This window comes from Macaca fascicularis, chromosome 20 (assembly GCF_037993035.2).
Source record: "Macaca fascicularis isolate 582-1 chromosome 20, T2T-MFA8v1.1".
In the NCBI taxonomy this organism is placed as follows: domain Eukaryota; kingdom Metazoa; phylum Chordata; class Mammalia; order Primates; family Cercopithecidae; genus Macaca; species Macaca fascicularis.
This window is the reverse complement of record NC_088394.1, coordinates 12,757,545-12,784,925: the sequence shown is the minus strand read 5'-3', so window position 1 is coordinate 12,784,925 and position 27,381 is coordinate 12,757,545. Positions and strand designations below refer to the sequence as shown.

Sequence of the window (27,381 nt, the reverse complement as noted above, 5' to 3'; positions counted from 1 at the left end):
ATAATATAACCTACACCTCAGAAGGCTGCTGGGGATTCAACAAGAAAACATAAATAAAAATGCTTCAGCACAATACGTGGCATACAGTCGGTTCTGCCAGAATATACTGTGACTTTTACTAGTTTCTATTTTGATAGAAGATTATTATTCTAGTCAGAACTAGAAAAATAAACAGACACATTTTATTAGAGAAGTAGGGTGGGGGCCGGGCATGGTGGCTCACGCCTGTAACCCCACCACTTTGGGAGGCCGAGGCGGGAGGATCACCTGAAGTCAGGAGTTTGAGACCAGCCTGGCCAGCAAGGCAAAATCCCATCTCTACTAGAAATATAAAAATTAGCCAGGCGTGGTGGCGCGTGCCTGTAATCCCAGCTACTCAGGAGGCTGAGGCAGGAGAATCACTTGAACCTGGGAGGCAGAGGTTGCAGTGAGCCGAGATTACACCAGGGCATTCCAGCCTGGGTGACAGAGCGAGACTGTCCAAAAGGTAAGGGAAGAAGAGTGGAGAAGGAATATGGGGTCTCCAAAAGCAAATCAAATGCCACTCTCCTCGGACCTGCTGTGTTCTTAACAAGCCAATCGCATTCCAGAAGTTTGCTCTGAGGGTTTGTCAGGAACTGGTGGTAAAAGCTGACAGAAGAGGAGGCAGAGAAGGAAAGCCACTGGCCATGCGGGTGACTTCAGACAAAGGGAAAAAGCCCAGAGGGGACAGAAGACACTCACTGCCCTGGGGATTTCTTCCTTTCTTTTTTTTTTTTTTGTCCAGACAGGGTCTAGCCCTGTCACCCAGGCTGGAGTGCACTGGTGTAATCACAGCTCACTGTAGCTTTGACCTCCTGGGCTCAAACAATCCTCCTGCCTCAACCTCCCAACTAGCTGGGAATACAGGTAAGCATCACCACATCCAGGGTAATTTTTTTTTAATTTTTTTATAGAGACAGAGTCTCACTATGTTGGCCTGGCTAGTCTCAAATTCCTGCCTTCAAGTGATCAAGGCCCACCTCGGCCTCCCAAAGCGCTGGGATTACAGGCGTGCGCCACTGCACCCGGCCTATTTATTGATTCTTAACTCTGATCCTGATGCTGTTCTAAGCACATCACAGTCATCTTCATGGCCGCCCATGAGATGGGTGTTGATCCCGTCACTCTGTCTTGATAAGGACATGGGTACGGAGAGGGTTGGGGCCACTGGGCTGGAACCTGCGCCCAGGCAGCCGAGCTTCTGAGTGTGCCCTCCCGGCCCTGAGGGCACATGGCCTCCCTAGAGCAACAGGCACAGCTGCAACTCCAACCCCAGGTACAGCTCCGTGTGCCCAAAACAAGAACTGGGAACCTACCAGCAGAAATGCAAGGCGTCCCTGAGGCACAATTATGGGTGTTTTAGTTTGCTCCAAACTGTCTTTACTGCTTTGCTAAATAATTAACTTTTTCACTTTGGGAAGCCGAAGTGAGCGGATCACGAGGTCAGGAGTTCGAGACCAGCCTGGCCAACATGGTGAAACCCTGCCTCTACTAAAGTACAAAAATTAGCTGGGTGTGGTGGCGGGCGTCTGTAATCCCAGCTACTCAGGAGGCTGAGGCAGGAGAATAGCTTGAACCTGGGAGGCAGAGGTTTCAGTGACCCGAGATCGTGCCACTGCACTCCAGCCTAGGCGATAAGAGTGACACTCCATCTCAAAAAATAAATAAATAACGTTTTCATAACAGGCTTTTGTATTTTCTTAAGTACCAGAGGGCCTTGCAGAAGGAGAGCAATCATGTGGGTCTGGACACACCATCTTCTCTTTAGTAGTAAATAACCACAAGAATACAGTCCTTCTGAATGCCTCAGGACAAAACACCCTTTGCAATTTCAGAGACACCCGAGAGGGAAAGGTTGCTCGACAGAAGACTTCACAATTATCCCCAGGCACTGAGGATTAAATAACCTAGCTCTAGCTCAATTACAGTACAGAGGCAGCCACCTGCACGCATTATTACACGAAGCCAGGGAAGCCACTTGGGATGTGAGTGAAGCATTCGCTGCTTTGGGGGACAGAGCTGATGAGTTTCTTTGCCAAGCTCCTCTGGGGTTCGCAAGAGTCAAGTGACTGCTCTAGAGTAGAATCTCAGGTGCTTCACAGGCTGGGATGGGATGCTCAATCTGAACTGGGACGGCATTTGCGACACTCACTCCTGGGACAACTCATGCTATGGACTGAATTGCATCCCTTCCCAAATGGACACGTTGAAGCCCTAACTCCCAATCGGAGTTTATATGGAGACAAGGCCTTAATGAGGTAATTAAAGTTAATAAGGTCATAAGGGTGGGGCTCTGATCCCACAGGACCAGTGTCCTTATAAGATGAGAGAAGGGACACCAGGAAGTGCCTGCAGAGGAAAAGTCACATAAGGACAGAGAGAGAAGCTGGCCGTCTGCAAGCCAAGGAGAGAGGCCTCACCAGAAATCAACCCTGCTGGCACCTTGATCTTGGTCTTTCAGCCTCCAGAACTGTGAGAAAATAAGTTTTTCAGTTTTTTTTGTTGTTGTTGTTCTTTTTTATTTTGTGGGGGGAGGGTTTTGAGACAGAGTCTTGCTCTGTCGCCCAGGCTGAGTGTAGTGGTACAATCTCAGCTCACTGCAGCCTTTGCCTCCCAGATTCAAGTGATTCTCCTGCCTCCGCCTCCCGAGTAAGTGGGATTACAGGCACCCACCACCATGCCCTGCTAATTTTTGGTATTTGTAGTAGAGACGGGGTTTCACCATGCTGGCCAGGCTGGTTTTGAACTCCTGACCTCAAGTGATACCCCCCCCACCTCGGTCTCCCAAAGTGCTAGGATTACAGGCATGAGCCACCATGCCTGGCTGAGAAAATAAGTTCTTGTTGTTGAAGCCACCCTATCTGTGGCCCCTTGTTATGGTAGCCCAAGGAAACACCCCACACACCCAGATGGACCCACTCTTCTTACTCCTCTCGCACGTGACACAGGAGGTGATGGCAGGATGGGGGAGCGCAATTTAAAACCACCCTTTGCTCAAAATTTCTAAAATTCCTGATTCCTCATCTGTGCTGGATGACATCAAGGGTAGACAACAGCACTGTCCTTGAAGACTTCCTAAAGGTACAGGCACCGCAGAAAACCGAAGCCCCTTCCCCCAGCCACCCACACACAGTCCTAACCACAGACCACGTCTCTACCAAGTATCAAGGCTCAAATGCAGACATAGTGACATTTTTTTTCTTCAGAGATTCAAGGTGTAAGCTCTGGATATGTCCCAAACTTGCTCAAGATGCCAAATAAAAAAACAATTTAGTTTCTAAAAAATTGTCTGAGTCAAAACAAGAAAAACAATCTATGCCTCTGTCATTGGCCTAACTCGAGCGTGTTTAAGGGCATGTGTGTCACCAGTGAAAATGCACGGGCAAGGCCGGTGACTTCCTCAAAGACAGACAGCGGCTGAGGGAGACCCAGACACCATGCTCTACGTGGACCTGAGAAGCAGTTGACAAAGCAATTCGTGTTTATCTGAGATGCTAGGACCTCAGCCCCGGCTGCAGGAACTCTACAGAAACAGGATGTCAGACACCTGCCCGGGCACACAGGGATGCCTGCAGCCCTACTTACAAAGGCTCACTTTGAAGGTGAGCCTACACACCTTCAAAGGCTCACAGGTGTGATCTCAGGGGCTGCTGTCCTTAAAAAAGAAAATGCCCATAAATCAAAATGCAGTGTTCTTTTACAGTAGCTGTGCCTCACAGCCAGAGTAAAGTCTTGTCCGTCTACACCACGGTGCTGCCCACACAGACACAGAATCGTAGGTGCTGTGAAGGTGATGGGGCGTTAGATCCCAGCAAGTCACATAGGGTGGCTGCTTCTTCCATCTTCAGTTCTTTCCATTACTATCAGCTCAGTAACAGGATATCCTCAACACCTTTCTTTGTTTTTTTTTTTTTTTTTTTTTTGAGACGGAGTCTTACTCTGCCGCCCAGACTGAAGTGCAGTGGCCGGATCTCAGCTCACTGCCAGCTCCGCCTCCTGGGTTTACGCCATTCTCCTGCCTCAGCCTCCCAAGTAGCTGGGACTACAGGCGCCCGCCACGTCGCCCGGCTATTTTTTTTTTTTTTTTTTTTGTATTTTTAGTAGAGACGGGGTTTCACCGTGTTAGCCAGGATGATCTCGATCTCCTGACCTCGTGATCCGCCTGTCTCGGCCTCCCAAAGTGCTGGAATTACAGGCTTGAGCCACCGCGCCCGGCCAGCACCTTTCTAATGTGACTCGCTGACTCATCTTTTTCCTTTGGCTTATAAAAATATATTTCGACTGTGTTTTCACCACCAAAATGCATTATCTTGGCCTTTCTTTCTTGCCTTTGCATAGGACCAACGGAGAGACACTGGCTACTCTGACAACCCTAACGTGGACCCCAGGGATGTCACCAACAGCATGACCTTTGTGACCAAATCCAGCAATCAGAACTTCATCAAGGTTTTTACGCCTAAATTTTTTTTCCCCAAAATTTTTATTTTAGATTTTTTTTTTTTTTTTTTTTTGAGACAGAGTCTCGCTCTAGCACCCAAGCTGGAGTACAGTGGCGCCCTCTCGTCTCACTGCAACCTCTGCCTCCCGGGGTTCAAGCGATTCTCTTGCCTCAGCCTCCTGAGTAGCTGGGATTGCACGCGTCCACCACCATGCGCAGCTGCAGAACTTCATTGATTTCCTCAACCAAAGTCCAGCAGTCATCACTGGGTACAGAAGCTGTGATTTCTTGGTCTGTGGGGCCATAAAGCGCAGCCTGATGGCAGGATGTGGCTGTTCCATTTCAACCCCTACTTTTCCGGCACAATTCTCTTTTGCAGAAGCATTTCCAAAAGGCTGGGCGCAGGGGCTGCACCCAAATGGGCTTTCCCCGCACTGCTGATCACCCCACTTCTGGTCTTTCTGATGGTTACAGAGCTTCTCGGCAGTACAAAGACTGAGATGCTTGACATAGACCAGGGCCAAAAAGAAGCAGCACCCATCTCTCTTTTGAACAATGAGAGTGGGTCTCAATCAGAATCCAGGGCAGGCAACCATGCCAGGCACACTTAGTAATAATTTCCTTCCATTGTCTTCATTTTACAGTGATCTGCAATTTTGATTAACTCATAGTGACTCTCCATTTACAGTAGTGAGATAAAGTTTCCTTTTTCAAAAAATAAAGCCATTCAAGTTTGTTGAAGTGCATCATTAAAAATAAACTATAGTCCGGGCATGGTGGCTCACGCCTGTAATCCCAGCACTTTGGGAGAAGCAGGCAGATCATGAGGTTAGGAGTTCAAGACCAGCCAGGCTAACATGGCAAAACCCCGTCTCTACTAAAAATACAAAAATAGAAAGCCGTGGGCCTGTAATCCCAGCTACTCAGGAGGCTGAGGCAGGGGAATCACTTGAACCCAGGGGGTGGAGGTTGCAGTGAGCTGAGATCGTGCCATTGCACTCCAGCCTGGGCAACAAGAGCCAGACTCTGTCTCAAAAAAAAAAAAAAAAAAAGGAAACTACAGTAGGCCATGCACGATGGCTCACACCTGTCATCCCACCGCTTTGGGAGGCTGAGGCAGGTGGATCGCTTGAGCCTGGGAGTTCAAGACCAGCCTGGACAACATGGTGAGACCTCACCTCTACAAAAAAATAAATAAATAAAAATGAATAATAAAGTAAACTATAGGGTAAGTAACAGTACTGTGGTAAACAAAAGACTGACCAGTGAAAAGCAGCCAGCTACATACTCACCCACCTCGTGTCCCACAGACCGAGTGATCTATTAACACGTCCCACAGACCGAGTGATCTATTAACACCTGCTCAGCCGAGTTCAGGGCTGAGCAGCACCACAGTAAACCACACACGCTCATCATACAAAAAGTGCGGCCAGCCGTTCCTACGCAGCAGCCTCATGGTGTCTGCTCACTTCCTGCTTCACCCTTGAGTCAAAGAACGCTGGGTGCCTCCCAGACTCTTTCTTCCTTCCTTAGCAACAAAAACTAATTTCTTCTTTATCGAGAACAATTGCCCCCTCTGCAGCCACAGGGGGCCATGAGATGAATGCTGGCCCCAGGCACAAGTGGTATACTGTGAGCACCTTCCAGTGACGGTGGGGGGGCTTCACCGTTTTTGTACCAAGAGCCCATTCTGTAGTCTAGGAATAACCACGGGCTCCTTTTCAGGAAAATGTATTAAAATATATAACACATACCATATCACAAAGGAAACCAATTACATCAAAATAGAATGATCGTAATTGAAGAAAACACTACATTTCACTCAGAGCTAAATGAAAAACATTGTAATATTTTCCCTGTCCAAGCTCAGGCCCCTGAATCCTATATGTAGAAACAGACGAAGTCTCCCTTTTGCCCTCTCCTCTTTCCTGCCGCCTGGAATGAGAATGAAATGGCTGGAGCTAAACTGGCTATTTTGGCCTACGAGGCAAGACAGGAGGAGTCTCAGTCTCTGATGGCCGTGGAGCCACATGCCAGCTCCAGCCCGTCTACCTCTGGGTAGAGAGAAATTTCCATCACATCTCCTTGACCATGAGAACTTCAAGAAAAGTAGATCTGAATGGCTTCATATACAAAAAATAAACCAACTGTTGGTTTACATAACAGTGTCTGCTCACTTCCTACTTCATCCTTGAATCAGAAAATGCTGGGTGCCTCCCAAACTCCTTCTTCCTTCGTTAGCAACAAAAGCTAATTTTTTTTTTAATTGGGAACAAGCACCCCCTCTGCAGCCAGGGGAGGCCATGGGACAAATGCTGGCTCAAGACGCGAGTGAGGTACCAGGAGCACCTGTCGGTTTATAGAACAGTTGGTTGATTCTTTGTTACACGAAGCCATTCAAACCTAGCCTTCCTTGCTATATCTCTAAAAATTTTTCTAGGTAGTAAAATTGGAAACAGTTGAAGCCTGATCATTAGCAAAGTTTAATCATCTTGGAGAGACACATTCTTCTTCACTTACAAAATGAGTCCTCCAGAGTTACAAAGGAAATCCAGCTAGAATAGGTCCTCTGTAGCTAACTGCGTTACGGGAGGCAAACCGCGAAACGTGGAACCACAGAATTCTATGGCAATGCAGCTCCACCCCTAAGGCACGCCCGTGCGCACACGGCCAAGTGCCATGCATTAACCACAGTTCTGGAAATTCACAAGCACACACCACATCTCCAGTCTACAACCAGGGATGTACATACCTGACTTGAACCCACAGTCACAGGGCTATAAGCACAAAGGCACTGCCATGAGACATGGGCCAGGAGTCATCCCAGAGCTGGTGGAGGTGGCTGCAAAAGTACTTACTCATTGTCATGGACTCTGGCACTGAGGCAGAAGGTAACAGGCTGCTCAGAGGACTTCCGTGGCCTGGAGAGCTGGCTTCCACGCTAGGAAAAAGCAGGCAGGAGGAAGTTACACTCGGCCACTGAAAGTACACACCCTCACCACTCCAAAAGCTAGCAGAGGTCGGTTTACTCCGGTACCTCTACCAGAAGGGATAGAAGCAGTCATCGGAAATTAGTCAGGCCTTGTTATCTGCAGATTCCGTATTTGCAAATTCATCTACGCACTAAAGTTTATTTGTAACCCCAGAGTCAATACTCGAGGTGCTTTCACAGTCATTCATGAACATGTGCAGAGGCCAATAATTTCGGTCCCTAATATGCATGTTCTCAGCTGAAGTCGAACAGCTGGGACCTCAGATCTTACACCACAAACAAGCATCCTCTTTGCTGTCTATGTTTTCAGCATTTTTTTTTTTTCACTTTTCTTTCTTTTGTGCAATCTTGGCTCACTGTAACCTCCACCTCCTGGGTTCAACCGATTCTCGTGCCTCAGCCCCCCAAGTAGCTGGGATTACAGGCCTGCGCCACCACACCCGGCTAATTCTTGTATTTTTACCAGAAATGGGATTTTGCCATGTTGGTCAGACTGGTCGCAAACTCCCGACCTCAGGTGATCCACCTGCCTCAGCCTCCCAATGTGCTGGGATTACAGGTGTGATCCACCGTGCCCGGCCTTTTTTTTTTTTTCACTTGATTTTGTTGTTTAAAATGTCCCCAGGCACAGTGCTGAAGTGGTACTGCCGACAGCTCCTAAGCACAGGAACGCTGTGATGTGCCGTATGGAGATAGTTTTGTGAGTTAAAGATGCTTCATTCAGGCATGGCTTACAGTGCTGCTGGTTGTGAGTGCAATGTTAATGAATGAACTATATACATTAAACAAGGTGTCTTTAAACAGGAACAGACATAAAACCAGGTTATGTATTGATCAGTTGATAAAAATGCTGTGACCAGGCCAGGTGCAGTGCCTCTCACATGTGATCCCAATACGATGGGAGGCTGAGGGGGGTGGATCACCTGAGGTCAGGAGTTCAAGACCAGCCTGGCCAACATGGTGAAAACCCATCTCTACTAAAAATACAAAAATTAGCTGGGCGTGGTGGCGCAGGCCTGTAATCCCAGCTACTCAGGAGGCTGAGGCACAAGAATCACTTGAACCCGGGAAGCAGAGGTTGCAGTGAGCCGAGATCTTGCCACTGCACTGCAGCCCGGGCAACAGAGCAAGAGTCCATCTCAAAAACAAAATGTGTGACCAGAGGCTCAAAGCAACCTAACCATGTACTTCCCTTAGGAGCACTGGTTCAGTCTTCATGGCAACTTTATAGAACGTAACTACTGGGAACAATAAGAATCAACTGTATGTTTACAAATAATTTATCACGTGAAAAATAAAGCTTAGTATCTTCAGTGAGAACAGCCCAGTCATCACACGGTTAACAGAGATACACACACACACACATCCCCCATGACTAGAAGGAAAAGTACCAAAACATCAACAACATAATGGAGTTGAGGGTTAACAGTGATTTTCTTTTTTCATTTACTCCTGCATTTTCCAACTTTTTTTTTTTTTAAGACAGGGTCTCAATGGCTGGAGTGCAGTGGCGCGATCTCACCTCACTGAAGGCTTGAACTCCTGAGTTCGAGTGATCTTCCCACCTCAGTCTCCTAAGTAGCTGACACTACAGGCGTGCACCACCATATCTGGATAATTTTTGTTGTTGTTTATTTGGTAGAGACAGGGTCTCACTACCTTGCCCAGACAGGTGGTCTTGAACTCCTGGCCTCAAGTAATCCTCCCACCTTGGCCTCCCAAAGTGCTGAGATTACAGGCATGAGCCACCATGCCTAGCCACATTTTCTAACATCAATAGCAAAAATAGACTCCACGCCCTGCAAAGGCCTGGCAATACCAATTCCTTCTGACGCTGAACTAACTGGGACGAGCTTCCTACGAGCAGTGTCATTTTGAGACAGCAGAACCCTTGCCTGTTCCAGGTGAGACCACGGCGCCTAATATGGCTTACAGTAGTCAGGAAGTTCCACTCTAGAGCTAAGGTTGAAAATTAGGATGTAACAGAACCCTGGGACCCCAAATTACAACCATGAGGAGAGACAGAAGAAGAAAACGGTAAGAGCAGCAAGGATGGCAGTGGCGTAAGAAAGACTTTGGTGTCCATACTGGTTCTGCCACCAAGCATCCAGGGTCTCCCTCTGTCACCCAGGCTAGATAAAAATGTTATGACCAGGCTGGGCGCGGTGGCCCATGCCTGGAATCCCAGCGCTTTGAGAGGCCAAGGCAGGTGGATCACATGAGGCCAGGAGTTCAAGACCAGCCCGGTCAACATGGGGAAACCCCATCTCTCCTGAAAAATACAAAAATTAGCCGGGCATGGTAGTGGACATGTGTAATCCCAGGTACTTAGAGTCTGAGGCAGGAGAATCGCTTGAACCCAGGAGGCAGAGGTTGCAGTGAGCCGAGATCGTGCCACTGCACTCCAGCTTAGGCGACAGAGTGAGACTCTGTCTCAAAAAAAAAAAAAAAAAACCAGCCAGGTGCAGTGGCTCACGCCTGTAATCCCAGCACTTTGGGAGGCCAAGGCGGGTGGATCACGAGGTCAGGAGATCAAGACCATCCTGGCGAACATAGTGAAACCCCGTCTCTACTAAAAATACAAAAAATTAGCCGGGCGTGGTGGCGGGCGCCTGTAGTCCCCGCCACTCCGGAGGCTGAGGCAGGAGAATGGCACCAACCCAGGAGGCGGAGGTTGCAGTGAGCAGAGATCAAGCCACTGCACTCCAGCCTCGGCGACAGAATGAGACTCTGTCTCAAAAAGAAAAAAAAAAAAAAAAAAAAAACAGAAAAAAACATCAAACAACTTGGGACAACTCAATTTCCCCTTGAGATATTTTATTTGAAAAAAGAAAAAGAAAACCTATATAGTGCTTACTACCTGCCAGACAGCATACTGAGCACTTCACAAATGCTATGTAATATCTAAATGGCTTAAATATACAACACTAGGATTGTCAAATCTTGTTATCAAATATCAACAAATATTTAAATTAAGAAAATAACGAAAGAGGAGGCACCCAGATATGCCCCAAAAGGTGTTGACATTTGGCATCTACCATCTCTTATACAGTCTCTCTGAGGGAGTAATGACCTAAGACCTTTGGCAACTGCATCTTCTATGATGTAAAGACTAAATCTGCTCACGCCTATAATCCCAGCACTTTGGGAGGCCGAGGTGGGCAGATCACCTGAGGTCAGGAGTTCGACACCAGCCTGGCCAACACTGTGAAACCCCATCTCTACTAAAAATACAAAAAAATTAGCTGGGCATGGTGGTGTCTGCCTGTAACTCTACCTACTCAGGAGGCTGAGGCAAGAGAATGGCTTGAACTCGGGAGGCGGAGGTTGCAGTGAGCCAAGACTGAGCCACTGCACTCCAGCCTGGGCGACTCAAAAAAAAAGACTAAATCTAAACATAAAGTGAAGTAAGCCCTTGCCCCTTAATCCTAGCAGGTGCACTCCTATCTCTAAAAAAGAATAAAATGCACAGCCGTGAATAGGACGTTTCAATGCCAAAGGTAACTGGGTTTCTCAACATTAACCTGTACCGAAGTCCAGGATCCGGGAGAACGTGGTCCTCTGGTCCTGTCCCGTTCTCCAGGCTTCCGAGGGGGGCATCTGTGCAGAGAGAGCAATGACAGAAAGAGGTCACTTTTCTCATTCCGTGTTTTCCATAAGACAAAGACACAATGCAGACATTGGCTCATCTGCTACATCACTTGACTAAGAAATTTTTCTCCATCTTGCCTGCGTGCTGGATTTTAATCAGCTGTTTCCTGTTGTTCAGAGATCATCTCAGACTTGGCATCAGTCACTGTAGAAACAGAAAGCCCTGGCCGGGCGCGGTGGCTCACTCCTGGAATCCCAGCACTTTGGGAGGCCAAGGCGAGCAGATCGTGAGGTCAGAAGATCCAGACCATCCTGGCTAACATGGTGAAACCCCGTCTCTACTAAAAATACAAAAAATTAGCCAGGCGTGGTGGCAGGCGCCTGTAGTCCCAGCTACTCCGGAGGCTGAGGCAGGAGAATGGCGTGAATCCAGGAGGCAGAGCTTGCAGTGAGCCAAGGTCATGCCACTGCACTCCAGCCTGGGCGACAAAGTGAGACTCCCTCTCAAAAAAAAAATAAAGAAAGAAAGAAATAGAAAGTCCTATACTAGGCCGGGCATGGTGGCTCACTCTTGTAATCCCAGCACTTTGGGAGGTCGAAGCAGGTGGATCACCTGAGGTCAGGAGTTCGAGACCAGCCTGGCCAACATGGTGAAACCCCATCTCTACTAAAAATACAAAAATTAACCAGGCATGTTGGTGCATGCCTATAATCCCAGCTACTTGGAAGGCTGAGGCAAGAGAATCGCTTGAACCCGGGAGACAGAGGGTGCAGTGAGCCAAGATCGCGCCATTGCACTCCAGCCTGGGCAACAAAAGCGAAACTCCATTTAAAAAAAAAAAAAAAAAAAAAAAAAAAAAAAAAAAAAAAAGCCCTATGCTTCCCTTTAACCTGTGCCTTTTTTTTTTTTTTTTTTTTTTTTTTTTTTAAAGGGTCTCACTCTATCACCCAGGCTGGAGTGCAGTGGTGTGGTGTGATCACGGCTCACTGCACCTTCAACCTCCCAGGCTCAAGTGGTCCTCCTGCCTCAGCCTCTCAAGTACCTGGGACTACAGGTGTGTGGCACCATGCCCAGCTAATTTATTTTTTATTTTTTTGTAGAGATGGGGGTCCCACTATGTTGCCCAGGCTGGTCTCAAACTCCTGGGCTCGAGCAATCCTTCCACCTTGGCCTCCCAAAGTGCTTGGAATACAGATCTGAGCAACTGTGCCTGGCCTGTGTCATTTTCGACCTTGAGCCACCTAGAATTATGCATGAAGTCCGTATTCAGAACCAACGTCAGAAAACGGGTATAATGAATCAGCTTGCTAAGACAAAACTGCTCCTGCTTGTAGTGCCTTGAGTAAGACACTAGGGGGCAGCATGGTCTAACTGCTGACAATGTCTGCAGCTTTCTAAAAAGGCCACTTTTCCCTGCATTAAGTGCATTTAGGAAAGACATTCACAAGAAGTGGGGCCATAAGTAGTCTCTGGAACTAACAGGCTAGTGACTCAAAGGCACCAGTGTGTTCAAAGATGACAAAAGTCTACTAAGGTGAGGAGCCCTCCATGTGGGAAGTCTCCATTAAAAGACGAAGTGCCTCCAGAATGAGAGGGAATATCAGAATGTCGCTAAGGGAGGAAGATGTCCCTTAGAAGGGACAAGAGGCAGAAATGGAGCAAAAGGAATGGAGTCTCAGGAGAAATGCTGGCAGTGGCCACCTGGGCAGGCAGGCAGAATCTTGGCACCACTTGGCTCCACGCCTCCCATGGAAATGAGGCATCAGGACAGAAGTGACTTGATGCAACCTGGCGTTCCAATCAGGCTACCCATTCCCCTGGATCTGAGTCCAACATCCTGACACAGTCCTAGAATAGTGTTCCTTCCTATGCCACGTCTTGCCCCTGTGTGCAGCCCCCAGGCTGTCCCAGCTTGCAAGCCCCGACAGTATCGTTACTGCAGTGAAAGGAAATGCCGGCCGACGCCTGCACACATCATATCCACAGAGTGCAATAGGCAGCAACTGGAGCTCGGGTCCCATCAGCAGTGAGAAGATGGAGCTGAGTCTGCGAGCTGACTGCCCAGGGAATGCAATAGACATCAGCTGGAGCTCGGGTCCCATCAGCAGTGAGAAGATGGAGCTGAGTCTGCGAGCTGACTGCCCAGGGAATGCAATAGACATCAGCTGGAGCTCGGGTCCCATCAGCAGTGACAAGATAGAGCTGAGTCTGCGAGCTGACTGCCCAGGGAATGCAATAGACATCAGCTGGAGCTCGGGTCCCATCAGCAGTGAGAAGATGGAGCTGAGTCGGCGAGCTGACTGCCCAGGGAATGCAATAGACATCAGCTGGAGCTCGGGTCCCATCAGCAGTGAGAAGATAGAGCTGAGTCTACGAGCTGACTGCCGGGTGTGGGGCCACAGGAAATCTGCAAGGACTCTAGAGGCTGATGGGGCGTTACCTTCCCTGGAGACATCTGCCCAGAGGAGGAAGAAGAGCTCTGGGTTCTCTAACACCAAAGCCCAACATGCACGAAAAAGGTGACTCGGATGTCTGATGGTTCAGGAGGGCCCAGCTAAGCAGCAAAGGAGCTGCTGAAACAATCAGACCACCTACTGCAAGCACCTCACGGTCCCACAATAATTCAGGAACCCAACTACAAGGTCCCCTCCGTGGGGAACAGGACAGGGAGAACAGGAAATTGATTCATGAGACAGAGGCTGTGAACACACATTCAAAACTCCCCAGGGGTCCTAGACATACCCTGGGACCACCAGCTCTCTCCCAGCCCCTGCCCCTCCTCAGCTGACCTGCCTGCATCTACACTGCTGCTGAACAGGCATTGGCAAGGTCACCAACCCCCTAACCTTTGGCTATTTGGACCAAGGATGGTCTAGAAATGCAGGACTGCTGTGGCGTGGCCTGCAGACATGAGCTAGGCCTACGAGATTGTCACTTTTAGGGGACCTCAACTGAGACCCAGTGAGAAATTTCAGTTGGTGTGGAAGGTCATGTGACTGAGGCAATGCTGTGGGCCAAGGAGGGCGTGAGAATGAACAGGGAGCAAAGACGGACTAGAAAAGGCTGGGCACGGTGGCTCATGCCTGTAATCCCAACACTTTGGGAGGCCGAGGAGGGCGGATCACCTGAGGTCAGGAGTTTGAGATCAGCCTGGCCAATATGGTGAAACCCGATCTCTATTAAAAATATTTTAAAAAATTAGCTGGGCATGGTGGCGGGCGCCTGTAATCCCAGCTATTCTGGAAGCTGAGGCAGGAGAATCGCTTGAACACAGAAGGTGGAGGTTGCAGTGAGCTAAGATCACGCCACTGCACTCCAGCCTGGGTGACAGTGTGAGACTCCATCTCAAAAAAAAAAAAAAAAGACGGACTAGGAAAAGAGGAGATGGGCAGACCCCCATCAGGAAGTGGAAGGAGGCCACATGAGAAAGATGACGGCACCCCTACTAAATCAAGAAAGGCCCCTCCATGCCAACGCCCCAGCTCCCGGGCCACAGACAAGATGTCCAGGAAGCTCTCACCAGGGGCCTTGGCATGTGCCTGGCACCTTACCCAGATTAACTCAGGGCACCTTCACCGTGGATCTCAAAGGGAGCTGATATAATCACACCCCCAGTCTCACAGGACTGTGGTCAAGAGCAGATGAGTTCGTCAGGTCCAGCCACATCGCAGTGCAGGACGCCTTCAGCTTTGCAAATGCTGGCTCTCATTGTCACTGTCATCCCCGTTTTCCAGATGAGGACACAGCAACTGACAGACAGGAAGCATTCGGCCTCATTTAACAGCCAGGAATGCTGGCACTCGGAGCAGTAAAGCACTCGGGCTTACACAACTTTCTAGAGCTGGTACTGCATCCGACTGGCCCCGTCCTGCTGCCAGTGGCTGCCCCGCCCTGCCTCTGCGCTTGACTAGTTTGAGTAGGTTTCTCCTCCCTGCCAAGGGACAGGAAGAGTCTACACCCCAGTTCAGAATTTCAACAGCTTCCTGAGTGATTGGTGGGCTCCAGTCATAATTTCCTAAATCTGGGCCCAGACAAGGGACATTCACTTCCTAGGAAAATGAGGAGGCGCTTAAGTGGGTTGGGCCAAGCCTTCTCTGACCCAGCGGTGCTCTGAGGGCAGGGACAGCAACTGGGCACTTCTCTGAGCCAGATGCTGTGCCAGCTGCTTTACACTGCACCCCACGGGCCAGCTGGGATCAACCATGTCCTCCCCGCGACGTGCGCTGAAGCAAGCAATAACAAACCACATGGGCACGTGCTCAACCATGTGGAACGGTAGGAAAACGCTGACCCACACCAGAGACTTTTTATTTATTTACTTATTTACTTATTTATTTATTTATTTTGAGATGGAGTCTCACTCTGTCGCCCAGGGTGGAGGACGGTGCCATGATCTCGGCTCACTGCAACCTCCACCTCCCGGGTTCAGGCGATTCTCCTACCTCAGCCTCCTGAGTACCTTGGACTACAGACACACACCACCACACCCGGCTAATCTTTGTATTTTTAGTAGAGACAGGGCTTCACCATGTTGGCCAGGCTGGTCTCAAACTCCTGACCTCAGGGGATCTACCCACCTCGGCTTCACAAAGTGCTGGGATTACAGGCATGAGACATTGCACCCAGCCCAGAAACAGCTTTTAACCAAGCTACTTCCTGATCCCCAAGCACTTTTCTGCACAGGGTGGCAGGGCCTTTACAGACAGGGGTTCAGTTACCTTCTTGCATCTCCAAAGAGGTAAAATCATGGTCACTATTTGTGGTCAGTTTTTAAATGATGAAGTTCAACGAGCCACTGGTAAGGGAGAAAAACGGGCCTGAGGGCCCTGGTGACTTGCCAGCCGGTTCAGCCCAACAAGCACTCCACCGGAGCACCTCAGGATACCCAGGTTCAGGTAGAGAAGCCAAGCCCTCGCTCACTTCTGCATCTCAGTGAGCCCCACCTGGCCCTGAGCCCCATCCCCACCCCCCTCCTGTGCCTCCCAGCTCCCATTCCTACCTGTCCAGGGAACTCAGATACTCCCGCTGCTTCTCGAAGCCAAAGCTCTTACTGGAGGAAAGGAGTAATCGGGAGACACCCACCTGCCGGGCTGTAGGAGCCCACGCCGCTGACAGGGAAGAGGATGTCCGAGTCATTGTGCAGCACCTTCAGCGGAGCCCAGCTGTGCATCTGGGAGAGGCAGGTGTTCCCGTCCAGTGGCCTAAGGTGAAAGAACACAGCTGCAGGACAGGCCAAAGAGCCCAGAGGCCTCATGATTCACCAACAAGCATCCACATCACCCTCTTGAGAACTAACCAGGCCACGGCAGGGCTGAGAACAGAAAGAGGTATGGGCTGGGAGGAACATGGAGTCCAGATCCAGACCTCTTGCATTTGTTCTCTCAACCAGTGTTTATCGAGCACCTATTCTATGCCAGGCACTGTGATCCCTACTGGCGGCAAAAAAGCCAGTGAACAGTGTTGATCCTGCCCTCAGGGAGCTTGCAGTCTGCTGGGGAGCATGAACATGAATCAAATAATCCTGCAAGAAGCTGGAAATGGCAGCTCAGATCGTAGAGGAAGGTCATGGAAGGCTGCCTGGAAGAAGCTGGGCTTCAGGAGGGAGCTGGCCCAAGCTCTGTTCCTTCCCAAGAACAGGAACAGAGACTTGGGGGAGGGAACAGCACATGCATCATAGGCCATCTGCTCCAGGTTCTGAAATGACAGCAGTCACCTGAGCTGGGGCTAGTGCTACTCTGCCTCACTGCTTCTGAGCCCCTCATGGGTAAAAGGACAGAATCAGACCAGTCACGTCTGGGTCCCTTCCAAGAAAGGGGGTCGGCTCAACTATTAACCAGGCTCATATGATCTGTTATATTGTCACCTTACCCACAAAGTACAAAACTCTAATGCGTGCCATCTTTGTAACGCCAGGCTATGTGGTAGGGTTTGTTTGGGAGTAATGGCCCCTGCCTCTGAGCAATCAAGAAATGTTAATAAATACCTGGAGCTATTTTTGCAGTATAGTCGTCACCCAGTATCTGCATTCCATCTGTATCAACCGTTTCAAAAACCCCCTGCAAATCTGAGGATGCTCAAAGTCTCTTGTTTGTTTTTAGAGTCGCGGTCTTGCTCTGTTGCCCATGCTGGAGGACAGTGGCACAATCACAGTTCACTGCAACCTTGAGCTCCTGGGATTCAGCGGACCCTCCTGCCTCAGCCTCCCAAGGAGTTTGGACTACAGGCATGAGCCACCATACCCGACTAATTTTTTGTTTGGTTTGGTTTTTTGTGAAGACAGGGTTTCGCTATGTTGTCCAGGCTGGTCTCAAAATCCTAGCCTGAAGCGATCCTCCCACCTCAGCCTCCCCAAGTGCTTGGATGACAGGCATAAGCCACCTCGCCTAGCCTAAAGTCCCCGATGTAAAATGGTGTTGTATTTGCATAAGCACATCCCCCCACATATGTACTTTACATCATCACTAGATTGCTTACGATATCTAATAAAATCCAAATGCTATGTAAATAGTTGTTATACTGTATTTTTATCTGTATTATTTTTATTGGGTTTTTTTGGGTAATATTTTCGATCCACAGTTGGCTGAAACCATAGAGGCAGAACCCACGGATGCAGAGTCCATGGAGGCAGAGAGCCAGCTGCACTGTAAGCTTTTTTTTTTTTTTGAGACAGAGTCTCCCTCTGTCGCCCAGGCTGGAGTGCAGGGGCGCAATCTCAGCTCACTGCAAGCTCCGCCTCCTGGGTTCACGCCATTCTCCTGCCTCAGCCTCCCAAGTAGCTGGGACTACAGGCGCCCACCACCAAGCCCAGCTAATTTTTGTATTTTTAGTAGAGACAGGGTTTCACCGTGTTAGCCAGGATGGTCTCGATCTGACCTCATGATCCCTGCCTCTGCCTCCCAAAGTGCTGGGATTACAGGCGTGAGCCACCGCGCCCAGCCTGTAATATAAGGTTTAAACATCATTTTGTATCTCAGTAGATAAAGAAGACCAAAGCAGATCATAATCATATCTACTTAAGAAGGGAAGGAAAGGGGGAGGGAGGGGCAAACAAAGGGAAGGGAAGTAAAAGAAGAAAGTGTGTGGCTTGTCCAAGGCCATCAGCCCTAAGCAATAGAACCAAGGCTGTGGACTGGAGCCCAGGTCTTCCAAATTCAAGTGCACTGAGTCTCTCGTCTCCTGCCCACAAGTGACATTACTTATGTAGTTTGTCTTTATTTTAGAGTTACTCTAAAATCGACAAATATTGTAATAGACCACAGAGTACATATTTCAGGCTTTGTGACATACTCTTCTTTGTTGGTGTCTCTTAACAACTCTTTAAAAACGTAACAGCCGTTCACTGCTTGGGGGCGGATTTGGCCTGCAGGCATGGTTTGCCAGCTCCTATTTTAGAGGCTTGTCAGGTAGAAGTCTCCTTTCAGCCCTCTCTAGCTTTTGGCCAGACATCTGGCACAGAGAGAGAAGCGCAGGAGTAAATAATCCAGCAGAATTTTGCAAGACGGATCATTCAACCATGCCCGTAACACAATGAGGCTTTCAGACAGCAGGATGGGGGCAAAAGAAGAGCCACTCCCGCCGGTGTCCTGGCAGCACGCCCAACCTGGGCAGAGAACCAGGTGAACTTGGCTGTGCCTCTGGAATCTGTCAACGTGCCCTCCTGAGGCTCTGACCCGGCCACTGGTGACCACAGGGCAGGCACCCAGAGGTGGTCAGGGGCGCCCTTTCAGGAGAAGGCAGCAAAAGCAGTCAGACCTGTCTCGGCCACTCCACTGCTTCCGGGCAGGTGCGATGTTCTGCTGGTTTCTAAGATAATTCTCGACATTTCCCCGCAACATATCCAAGGACAAGGTGAAGCCGGGCCCCAAGAGGATGAGGTTCCAAACCCGAGAAGTGAGCCCCAAGGACCACCATCTCAAAATGAGTTACATTAAAGACTGCTGGTCAGGCCAGTGGCTCACACTTGTAATCCCGGTACTTTGGGAGGCCGAGGCAGAAGGATCACTTGAGCCCAGGAGTTCGAGCCCTGTCTTTACAAAAAATTTTAAAATTAGCCAGGTATGGTGTTGCACATCTGTAGACCAGCTACTGGAGCGGCTGAGGTGGGAGGATCCCTTGAGCCTGGGAGGTCGAGGGCTGCAGTGAGCTGAGATCATTCCACTGCCTCCATCCTGGGCCACAGAGCGAGACCCTGTCTCAAAACAAACAAACAAAAAACCAAAAAAACACTCTAGGTGCTGTGGCTAATGCCTATAATCCCAACACTTTGGGAGGCCAAGGTGGGTGGATCACCTGAGGTCAAGAGTTTGAGACTAGCCCGGCCAACATGGTGAAACCCCATCTCTACTAAAAATACAGAAAAATTAACCGGGTGTGGTGGTGGGCACCTCTAATCCCAGACACTTGGGAGGCTGAGGCAGGAGAATCGCTTGAACCCAGGAGGCAGGGATTGCAGTGAGCCGAGATTGTGCCACTGTACTCCAGCCTGAGTGACAGAGCGAGAATCCATCTCAAAAAAAAACAAAACAAACAAAAAAATATATATATATACATCTATATAATACACTGACTAGCTCATCTTCATAACACTAGATACCCTTAAACATCATTTGAGATGTCTGAGATTCCAAACGTCAAGATGTCAAGGCTTAAACTACAAAATCTTCTGCTGTTAACTGTCCCCCTGTGGCTGCACATTTAGGTCAACTCCAGTGTTCTGCTTCTCTGAATAAGGACTTTGGTATCTAGATGCAGCAACTTTTCCCTGAATCGAGGGTATGTTCTCTGGGTAGCTTCTTGCACTGGGACTGCTAAATCCAGTGGAATAAACATCCTTAAGTTCACGCCAATTTGTCAAACTGCTTTCCCCCAAGGCTATCAACTGCTCCCAGCTCAACTGCTTCCAGCTGTCTTTGAGGGCAGCCCCTGTACACCACCCCTGCAGCCTCATTCATCCCACAGACACCAAGTGGATGCCATGGGATGTGCCTGGAACTGAGGACCCACTGACAGCAAGACCTTTCCCTTCCACCAGGGCGCCAACCCAAGGTCTCCGCAAATACGATGGGCAAAATATGCGGCCTTGTTTCACTTTGCATTTGTTTAACTGCTAGTGAGATGCAGAATAGCGAGACGCCACATATGTTTGTAGTCCTTTCTGAATTATGTTTCCCCCTCCTTCCCTACCGGTATCAGAGAACACATATAAAGTGATTTTAGAAGCCCTGTCTGGGCCTGGCGCAGTGGCCCATGCCTAAAATCCCAACACTTTGGGAGGCCAACATGGGAGGATCACTTGAGGCCAGGAAGTCAAGACCAACCTGGGCAATGCCTTGAGACCCCATTTCTATAAAGAATTAGCTGCGCCTGGTGGCATGCACCTATAGTCCTAGCTACTCAGGAGGCTGAGGTAGGGAGATCACTTGACACTAGGAGTTCAACGCTGCAGTGAGCTGTGATCAGTCCACTGCACTCCAGCCTGGATGACAGAGCAAGACCTGTCTCAAAAAACAAAAAAAGACAAACAAAAAACAAAAACAAACAAACAAAAACGAAGAACAAAACGACAAACCCTGACTGTAATAAAAATACTATCCCTTTTAAAGAAAAATACAAAAAGCAAAGCTAGTACTTGAGATAAATACTGAGGCAGGAGAAACAAGACTTCTTCAGACATCAAAGAAGTGGTTTAACGACCGGTAAACCGAGGAGTAAGCCTAACTTTGACCAACAGAGGATCTTAAAGACCACAAGGCAGCAGACTCTGCCAGAGGCTTTGGCAATCCACAGTGAGCTTCTCCCGGTCTGGCCACATTCCCCTCGCACATCTGCTGTGCACCAGCCCCCTCGACCTTCCCTGTGAACACCAGCTTAGAATCAAAATCAAAGCATTACTCAGCAGGCCATCCCATCACTCCGCTGTGTCTTCCCCAGGCTGCTCTGTGGCAGGGTCAATCAAGATCCCTCTGAATGCCAGGGAGAGCTGTCCGGAGTCTGCAGGAGGCCCTCTGGCTTCGGAGGGCCCAGGCCAAGTGAAGGTCACCCTGCACTGTGTTGGGCATTTACACATCACAATGCTGGGGGCTGCCTTGGCTCACACACCAGCCTCACCCATGTGGCTACACTCAGTGGCATCAGCAAGCAGCATCTCCTCAAAGGCCCAGATTACAAAGTAAAGGCACGTGGCCAGGTGCGGAGGCTCATGCCGGCAATCCCAGCACTTTGGGAGGCTGAAGCAGGTGGATCACTTGAGCTCAGGAGTTCAATACCAGCCTGGCCAACATGGTGAAACCCCATCTCTACTAAAAATACAAAAATTAGCCGGGTGCAGTGGCGCACTCCTGTAGTCCCACCTACTCTGGAGGCTGAGGCAGGAGAATCGCTTGAACCCGGGAGGCGGAGGTTGCAGTGAACTAAGATCACGCCACTGCACTACAGCTGGGGCCATGAAGCAAGACTGTTCCAAAAAAAAAAGAATAAAGGCACTTGCGAGGGTTAATTGTATGTGCCAATTTGGCTGGGCCACAATATCCAGACATTTGGTCAAACATTATTCTAGATGTTTCTACAAGGGTATTTTTTGAATGAGATTAACATTTTAAATCAGTAGATTTTGGGTGAACCAGATTACGCTGCATAATGTGGGCGGGCTTCATGCAAGCAGTGCAAGGCCTCAATAGGAAAAAGATGGACCTTCCAGAAGAAGAAGAAATTCCACCAGCAGATTGCCTCTGGACCTGAACTGCAACTCTTCCCTGGGTCTCCAGTCCACACGCCTACCCTGTGGATTTTGGACTTCCCAGCCCCACAATCACATGAGCCAATTCCTTAAAATAAGTCGAGAGAAGACTGGGCACGGTGGCTCATGCCTATAATCCCAGCACTCTGGGAGGCCAAGGCAGGTGGATCACAAGGTCAGGAGTTTGAGTCTGGCCTGGACAACAGGACAAAACCCCATCTCTACTAAAAACACAAAAGTTAGCAGGGTGTGGTGGGTACCTGTAATCCCAGCTACTTGAGAGGCTGAGGCACAAGAATTACTTAAACCCCGCAGGCAGAGGTTGCAGTGAGCCGAGATCGTGCCACTGTACTCCAGCCTGGGTAACAAAGCAAGACTCCATCTCAAAAACAAAACAAAACAAACAAACAGACAGGAAACAGAGACACAGACAGACGGAAACAGAGATAGATAGAGACGGAGTTAGAGGTAGAGACAGAGGTAGAAATTGAGGCAAAAACAGAGCAGGACGGAGAAGGAACTATACACATCCACATACAGAATGCGCCCCGCTCAGTCCCGCCCCACTGGTTCTGCCTCTCTGGAGAGCCCTGAATAACACAGCAGGTCACACGACTTGGATGCCAGATATAAAAACACTCACACGCTATGAGCAAGAACAAGGGCTGCTGAAAAGCTGCCCTAACAAAGAGTTCAGTAGTAGGAAAAAATCTTGTGTGTGAAAATATTCATTTGAGATAGGCTGCAAACAAAAGATAGGCTGATAACAAAAAGCAAAAACAGAAACCATCAACCTAAATACCCAACAAAAGGGGAAACATTTCACAAGTCGTAACGTGTTGATCTGACTGAACGGCAACTGCATTAGCCAGGGTTCCGCGGAGAAATGGAGCCAAGGGGTGCGTGCATGGAGACAGAGACAGATACAGATACAGGTTTATATTGAGGAACTGGTCCACGCAACCACAGAGACCAGGAAGTCCCATGACCCACAGTCCACAAGCCGAAGACCCAGGAAAGCTGGTGGTGTGGCGAAGTCCAAGCCTGAAGCCTGAGAACCGGGAGAGCAGATGGTAGGAGTCCCTGGCCCAAGGCAGAAAACCCACGTCCCAGCGGAAGCTAGCAGGCGGAAAGGAAAGAATCCCTCCCTGCCTTCACTTGTTGTTCTGTTCGGGCCCTCAATGGATTGGATGGGGTCCCTCCACACTGGGGAGGGCTGTCTCCTTTACTGAGTCCACCAATTTAGACACTACCCTCACCCAGAAACATCCTCACCGACGCACCCAGAAGCAGAAGTAACGTTCAATCTGGGCACCCCACAGCCCAGTTAGGCTGACACACAAAATTAATCATCACATCAAAAATCAGTATTCATAATTATGTAGAAACATGAAAAACATTTGACAGAAGAGCCGGGTGCAGTGGCTCACACCTGTAATCCCAGCACTTTGGGAGGCCGAACCGGGCAGATCATGAGGTCAGGAGTTTGAGATCAGCCTGGCCGACTTGGTGAAACCCCGTCTCTACTAAAAATACAAAAATTAGCTGGGCGTAGTGGCGGGCACCTGTAATCCCAGCTACTTGGGAGGCTGAGGCAGGAGAATCACTTGAACCCTGGAAGCAGAGGTTGCAGTGACCCGAGACGGAGCCATTGTGCTCCAGCCTGGGTGACAGAGCAAGACCCATGTCAAAAAAAAAAAAAAAATTGACAGTATAAGCTTTGGATTACAGCATATCTGAATCCAAACCTCAGCTTCGCCAATGGTTTTGACAAATCTTGCCTCTCTATGGAATCCTGTTCTTCTGTCTGTAAAATGGGGGTGATATGCCCATGAACCTCACAGGGTTGCTAGAAGTCTTACAATACAGTGTACAAATCACCTGCAGCATCTGGCATATCTCAGATGATCAATAAGGTAACACTATTAATACAAGTATCCATGTGGATGAGGACTAGAGTAAAAATAAAAAGCAATAATAGGCACAGTCTCATCAGAAAAAAAAAAAAAAAACCCTAATATTAAAACAACATGAAAATGAAAATCTTAGGGCTAAAGGTATACTGCAGCCTAAACAATACCGTAAGATGTAGGCCAGACAGAAAGATACATTTCTGTATATTCATTTTACATCTTTTATGTTTTGTAGAGATGGGGTCTTGCTGTGTTGCCCAGGCTGCTCTCAAACTCTTGGCCTTAAGCAGTACTCCCACCTCAGCCTCCCAAAGTGCTGGGATTACAGGCGTGAATGACTGCACCTGGCGTCATTTTACACTTTAAGGAACTGGATTTTGCAGTAGTCATGATTAGTAGGGCACTGGGCTCTACAAAGCCTAAGAGGCAACTAGCTTATTTGGGGGTATTTTGGGTTTTTGTTTTTTTTTGAGAAGGACTTTCTCTCTTGTTGCTCAGGCTGGAGTGCAGTCGTGTCATCTTGGCTCCGCCTCCCATGTTCAAGCGATTCTCCTGCCTCAGCATCCTAAGTATCTGGAGTTACAGGTATGCACCATCATGCCAGGCTAATTTTGTATTTTTTTTAGTAGAGAAGGGGTTTCACCATGTTAGGCTGGTCTCGAACTCCTGACCTCAGGTGATCCACCCACTTTGGTGTCCCAGAGTGCTGGGATTACAGGTGTGAGCCACTGCGCCTGGCCAACTCCACGGTTAAGGGCAGCAGGTGCAGGCAAGTTACTGCTATTCACACCCCTACAGATAAACACAGAAGTAACCATAACACAACTATTCTCCTAACCCTGCCTTCGTCCTGAGCTTCCTGTGCTAGTGGCAAGTCAGATGCAAGGAAAATCCAGAGTAAAAGTAAAAAATAATAATAGGCACAGTCTCATCAGACTATGAAACCCTGTGAACCCTGGGAAGTGAAAATGACAGATGTATGTATAAAGCAAGAATTTCAAGGCACACATTCTGACCTTAACTTTGTATTAAGTGCCCTCAAATGTACTCCCTTCCCCTCTTTCAGTTCTCAGGGAAAGAGCAAATAACACTCCTTCCAAATAACACTCCTAAATCAACACCTGAAGAATGAATGATACCCTGGGCAAATATAAAACTTGCAGTTGTATTTTACCTCATACCATAGAAAGAGAAAACGGTGAACTTAACCTCCTCATTAAAAGCACAAGGGGAGGCTGGGCATGGTGGCTCACGCCTGTAAACCTAGCACTTTGGGAGGCCAAGGCAGGAGGATCACTTGAGGTCAAGAGTTTGAGACCAGCCTGGTCAATGTGGTGAAACCTCATCTCTACTAAAAACAGAAAAATTAGCTGGGTGTGGTGACAGGCGCCTGTAATCTCAGCTACTCGGAAGGCTGAGGCAGGAGAATAGCTTGAACCCGGGAGGTGCAGGCTGCAGTGAGCTGAGATCATGCCACAGCACTTCAGCCTGGGGGACGGTGAGACTCCATCTCACACACACACACACAAAGAAGTGTGATGGGAACTTACTTCTCAGGTGACTCTGCGTGGCCCCTGTGCTTCCTTCCTGATGAGTTTCCATACACGTCATCTTCGTTTTCATCCACATCTTCATCATCGATGCTTTTCACATCAAGCTTCTGGTACCCAAACTCCCCATTCAAAGACAGGGAATCAATTTTCCACGAGTTGCTGCTCTGACTTCCATTGGAATTTGGCCCAAAGGGGCTTTCAAAGGCTGATATGATATTTACAGAGGAGCGGTCGGAGTTGTCCTCCGAGCTCTCCCCTGCCCCAGGTGTCTTTTTAAAAATGTCCCCAGAGTTCTGCTCATCCTCCTCATCATCAAATGAGATAATGTTGGTCACTTTCTTTTTCTTCTTTCGCTCCTTTTTGCATTTGGCATCTGGCAAAAGAAAAAAATAAAAAGATATGATATAAGAAAAAGTAGGCAAGACAAAAGGATGATGGAACCAACTCACCTCCAGGTTATGGAAAATACTATTCTACTGAGAAATCCACTGTAACATTAATTCAGACTTTTTAAAATCCTCAATGAAAATCTGTGTACAGAAGATTGAGCAGAATGGATACAGCCCTCTACCTCTGATTTAAATAAACACACCACAGAGCCCACATTGAAACTGTTCCTTCTAAGCAGTCACTTTGATGCGAAGGATGCTACCATTACCAAAATGATCTTCAGTGCTTCTCTTTGGAAAATATTCTCATAGCCGTAGATGAGACCAGGAAAACCAGCTGGGGGGTATAGTCAAGAGTTGAACAGCCTCAAATTCCTGCCATTCCTGTGCAGTGCCCCTTTGCAATGGGGCTTTGTGGCTCCTCCCAGCCAGAGGTGATGTCTATTTCTGCACCCTCTTGAATCTGGCTGGCGTAGTGATTTTTTTTTCTTTTTTTTTTTTTTTTTGAATTGGAGCATCTCGCTCTATTGCCCAGGCTGGAGTACAATGGCGCAATCATAGCTCACTGTAACCTCCAATTCCTGGGATCAAACAATCCTCTGGCCTCAGCCTCCTGAGTAGCTGGGACTACAGGTGCATGCCACAACACCTAGCTAATTTTATTATTTTTTTAAAAGATGAGGTCTTGCTGTGCTGCCCAGGCTGGTCTCAAAACTTCTGGCCTCAAGCAATACTCCCACCTCAGCCTCCTAAATTGCTGGGATTATAGGCATGAGCCACCATGCCCTGCTTTTACCAAGAGAATGTGGCAGAAAGGGCCGGGCGCAGTGGCTCACGCCTGTAATCTCAGCACTTTGGAGGTGAAGGTGGGTGGATCACCTGAGGTCAGGAGTTCAAGACCAACCTGGCAAACATGGTGAAACTCCATCTCTACTAAAAACACACACACAAAAAAAAAAATCAGCTGGGTGTGGTGGCGGGTGCCTGTAATCCCAGCTACTTGGGAGGCTGACGCAGGAGAATGTCTTGAACATGGGAGGCAGAGGTTGCAGTGAGCTGAGATTGCGCCATTGCACTCCAGTCTGGGTGACAGAACAAGCCTCTGTTTCCAAAAAAAAAAACAAAGTGGCAGGAATCACACTGTGTGAGTTCTAGTAGCTAGGTGTTAACAGGTCTCACAGCTTTGCGTTTGCTCTCCTGGACAGAGGCCCTGACCCCATACATGAAGAAGCCAGCTCAGCCGACTGGAGGATGAGAGACCAGGAGCACAACCTGAGCCGCCCCAGCACTGACTCCAGACATGTGGATGGGGCCATCTTGGATCTTCCAGTCTAACCACCAGCTCCCATGAGTGAGCCCAAGGAATCCAGCGGAAGAGCCACCATGCCAACCCACCTAAAAAAGGAACGAACTGTGGTGGTTTTAAGTCGCTACATTTTTTAATCACTTGTTATATAGCAAATGCTAACTGAAAAAGAAATCAAGCCTGCCTTAGTGACCAGCACTCAGAGAAGATTCTTTGTGCCCCCATTTTAATCATCACACTTAGATGTAAGACGCTTTGAGGGAATTCCAAAAACCCAATCCGTCTAAACCAATGTGTGATGCGGTGAGGCCTCACTGGTATAGCACAACTCCGAGATTACCTCAAAAGCAGAGTTCCAAAAATGGGTGGGACTGCTACTCCTGTGGGTGTAGAAATTTCAGTGTCTTTGTTACATGAAGCCATCAACAGCCCTATCTCCTGC

General features: G+C 48.7%; 1 protein-coding gene across 13 annotated transcripts in view; it reads right to left on the bottom strand.

The window, feature by feature from the left end:
- The window catches only part of SNX29 (sorting nexin 29), a 589,214-nt gene that overhangs the window by 486,365 nt on the left and 75,468 nt on the right, over positions 1-27,381 (bottom strand). For 10 of the 13 annotated variants that reach the window (XR_012429267.1, XR_012429268.1, XM_005591284.5 and 7 more), the window contains 4 exons: positions 25,242-25,617; positions 16,126-16,244; positions 10,976-11,051; positions 7,318-7,400 (listed from right to left, as the gene is read on the bottom strand). Coding sequence is in view for 11 of the 13 variants with exons in the window: in XM_005591284.5 (XP_005591341.3) it covers positions 7,318-7,400; positions 10,976-11,051; positions 16,126-16,244; positions 25,242-25,617 (654 nt within the window). In the remaining 2 variants the exon portion in view is untranslated. The remainder of the gene's footprint in view (positions 1-7,317; positions 7,401-10,975; positions 11,052-16,125; positions 16,245-25,241; positions 25,618-27,381) is intronic. The other 3 variants (XM_045381437.3, XM_074027810.1, XM_074027807.1) reach the window with 1 other exon arrangement.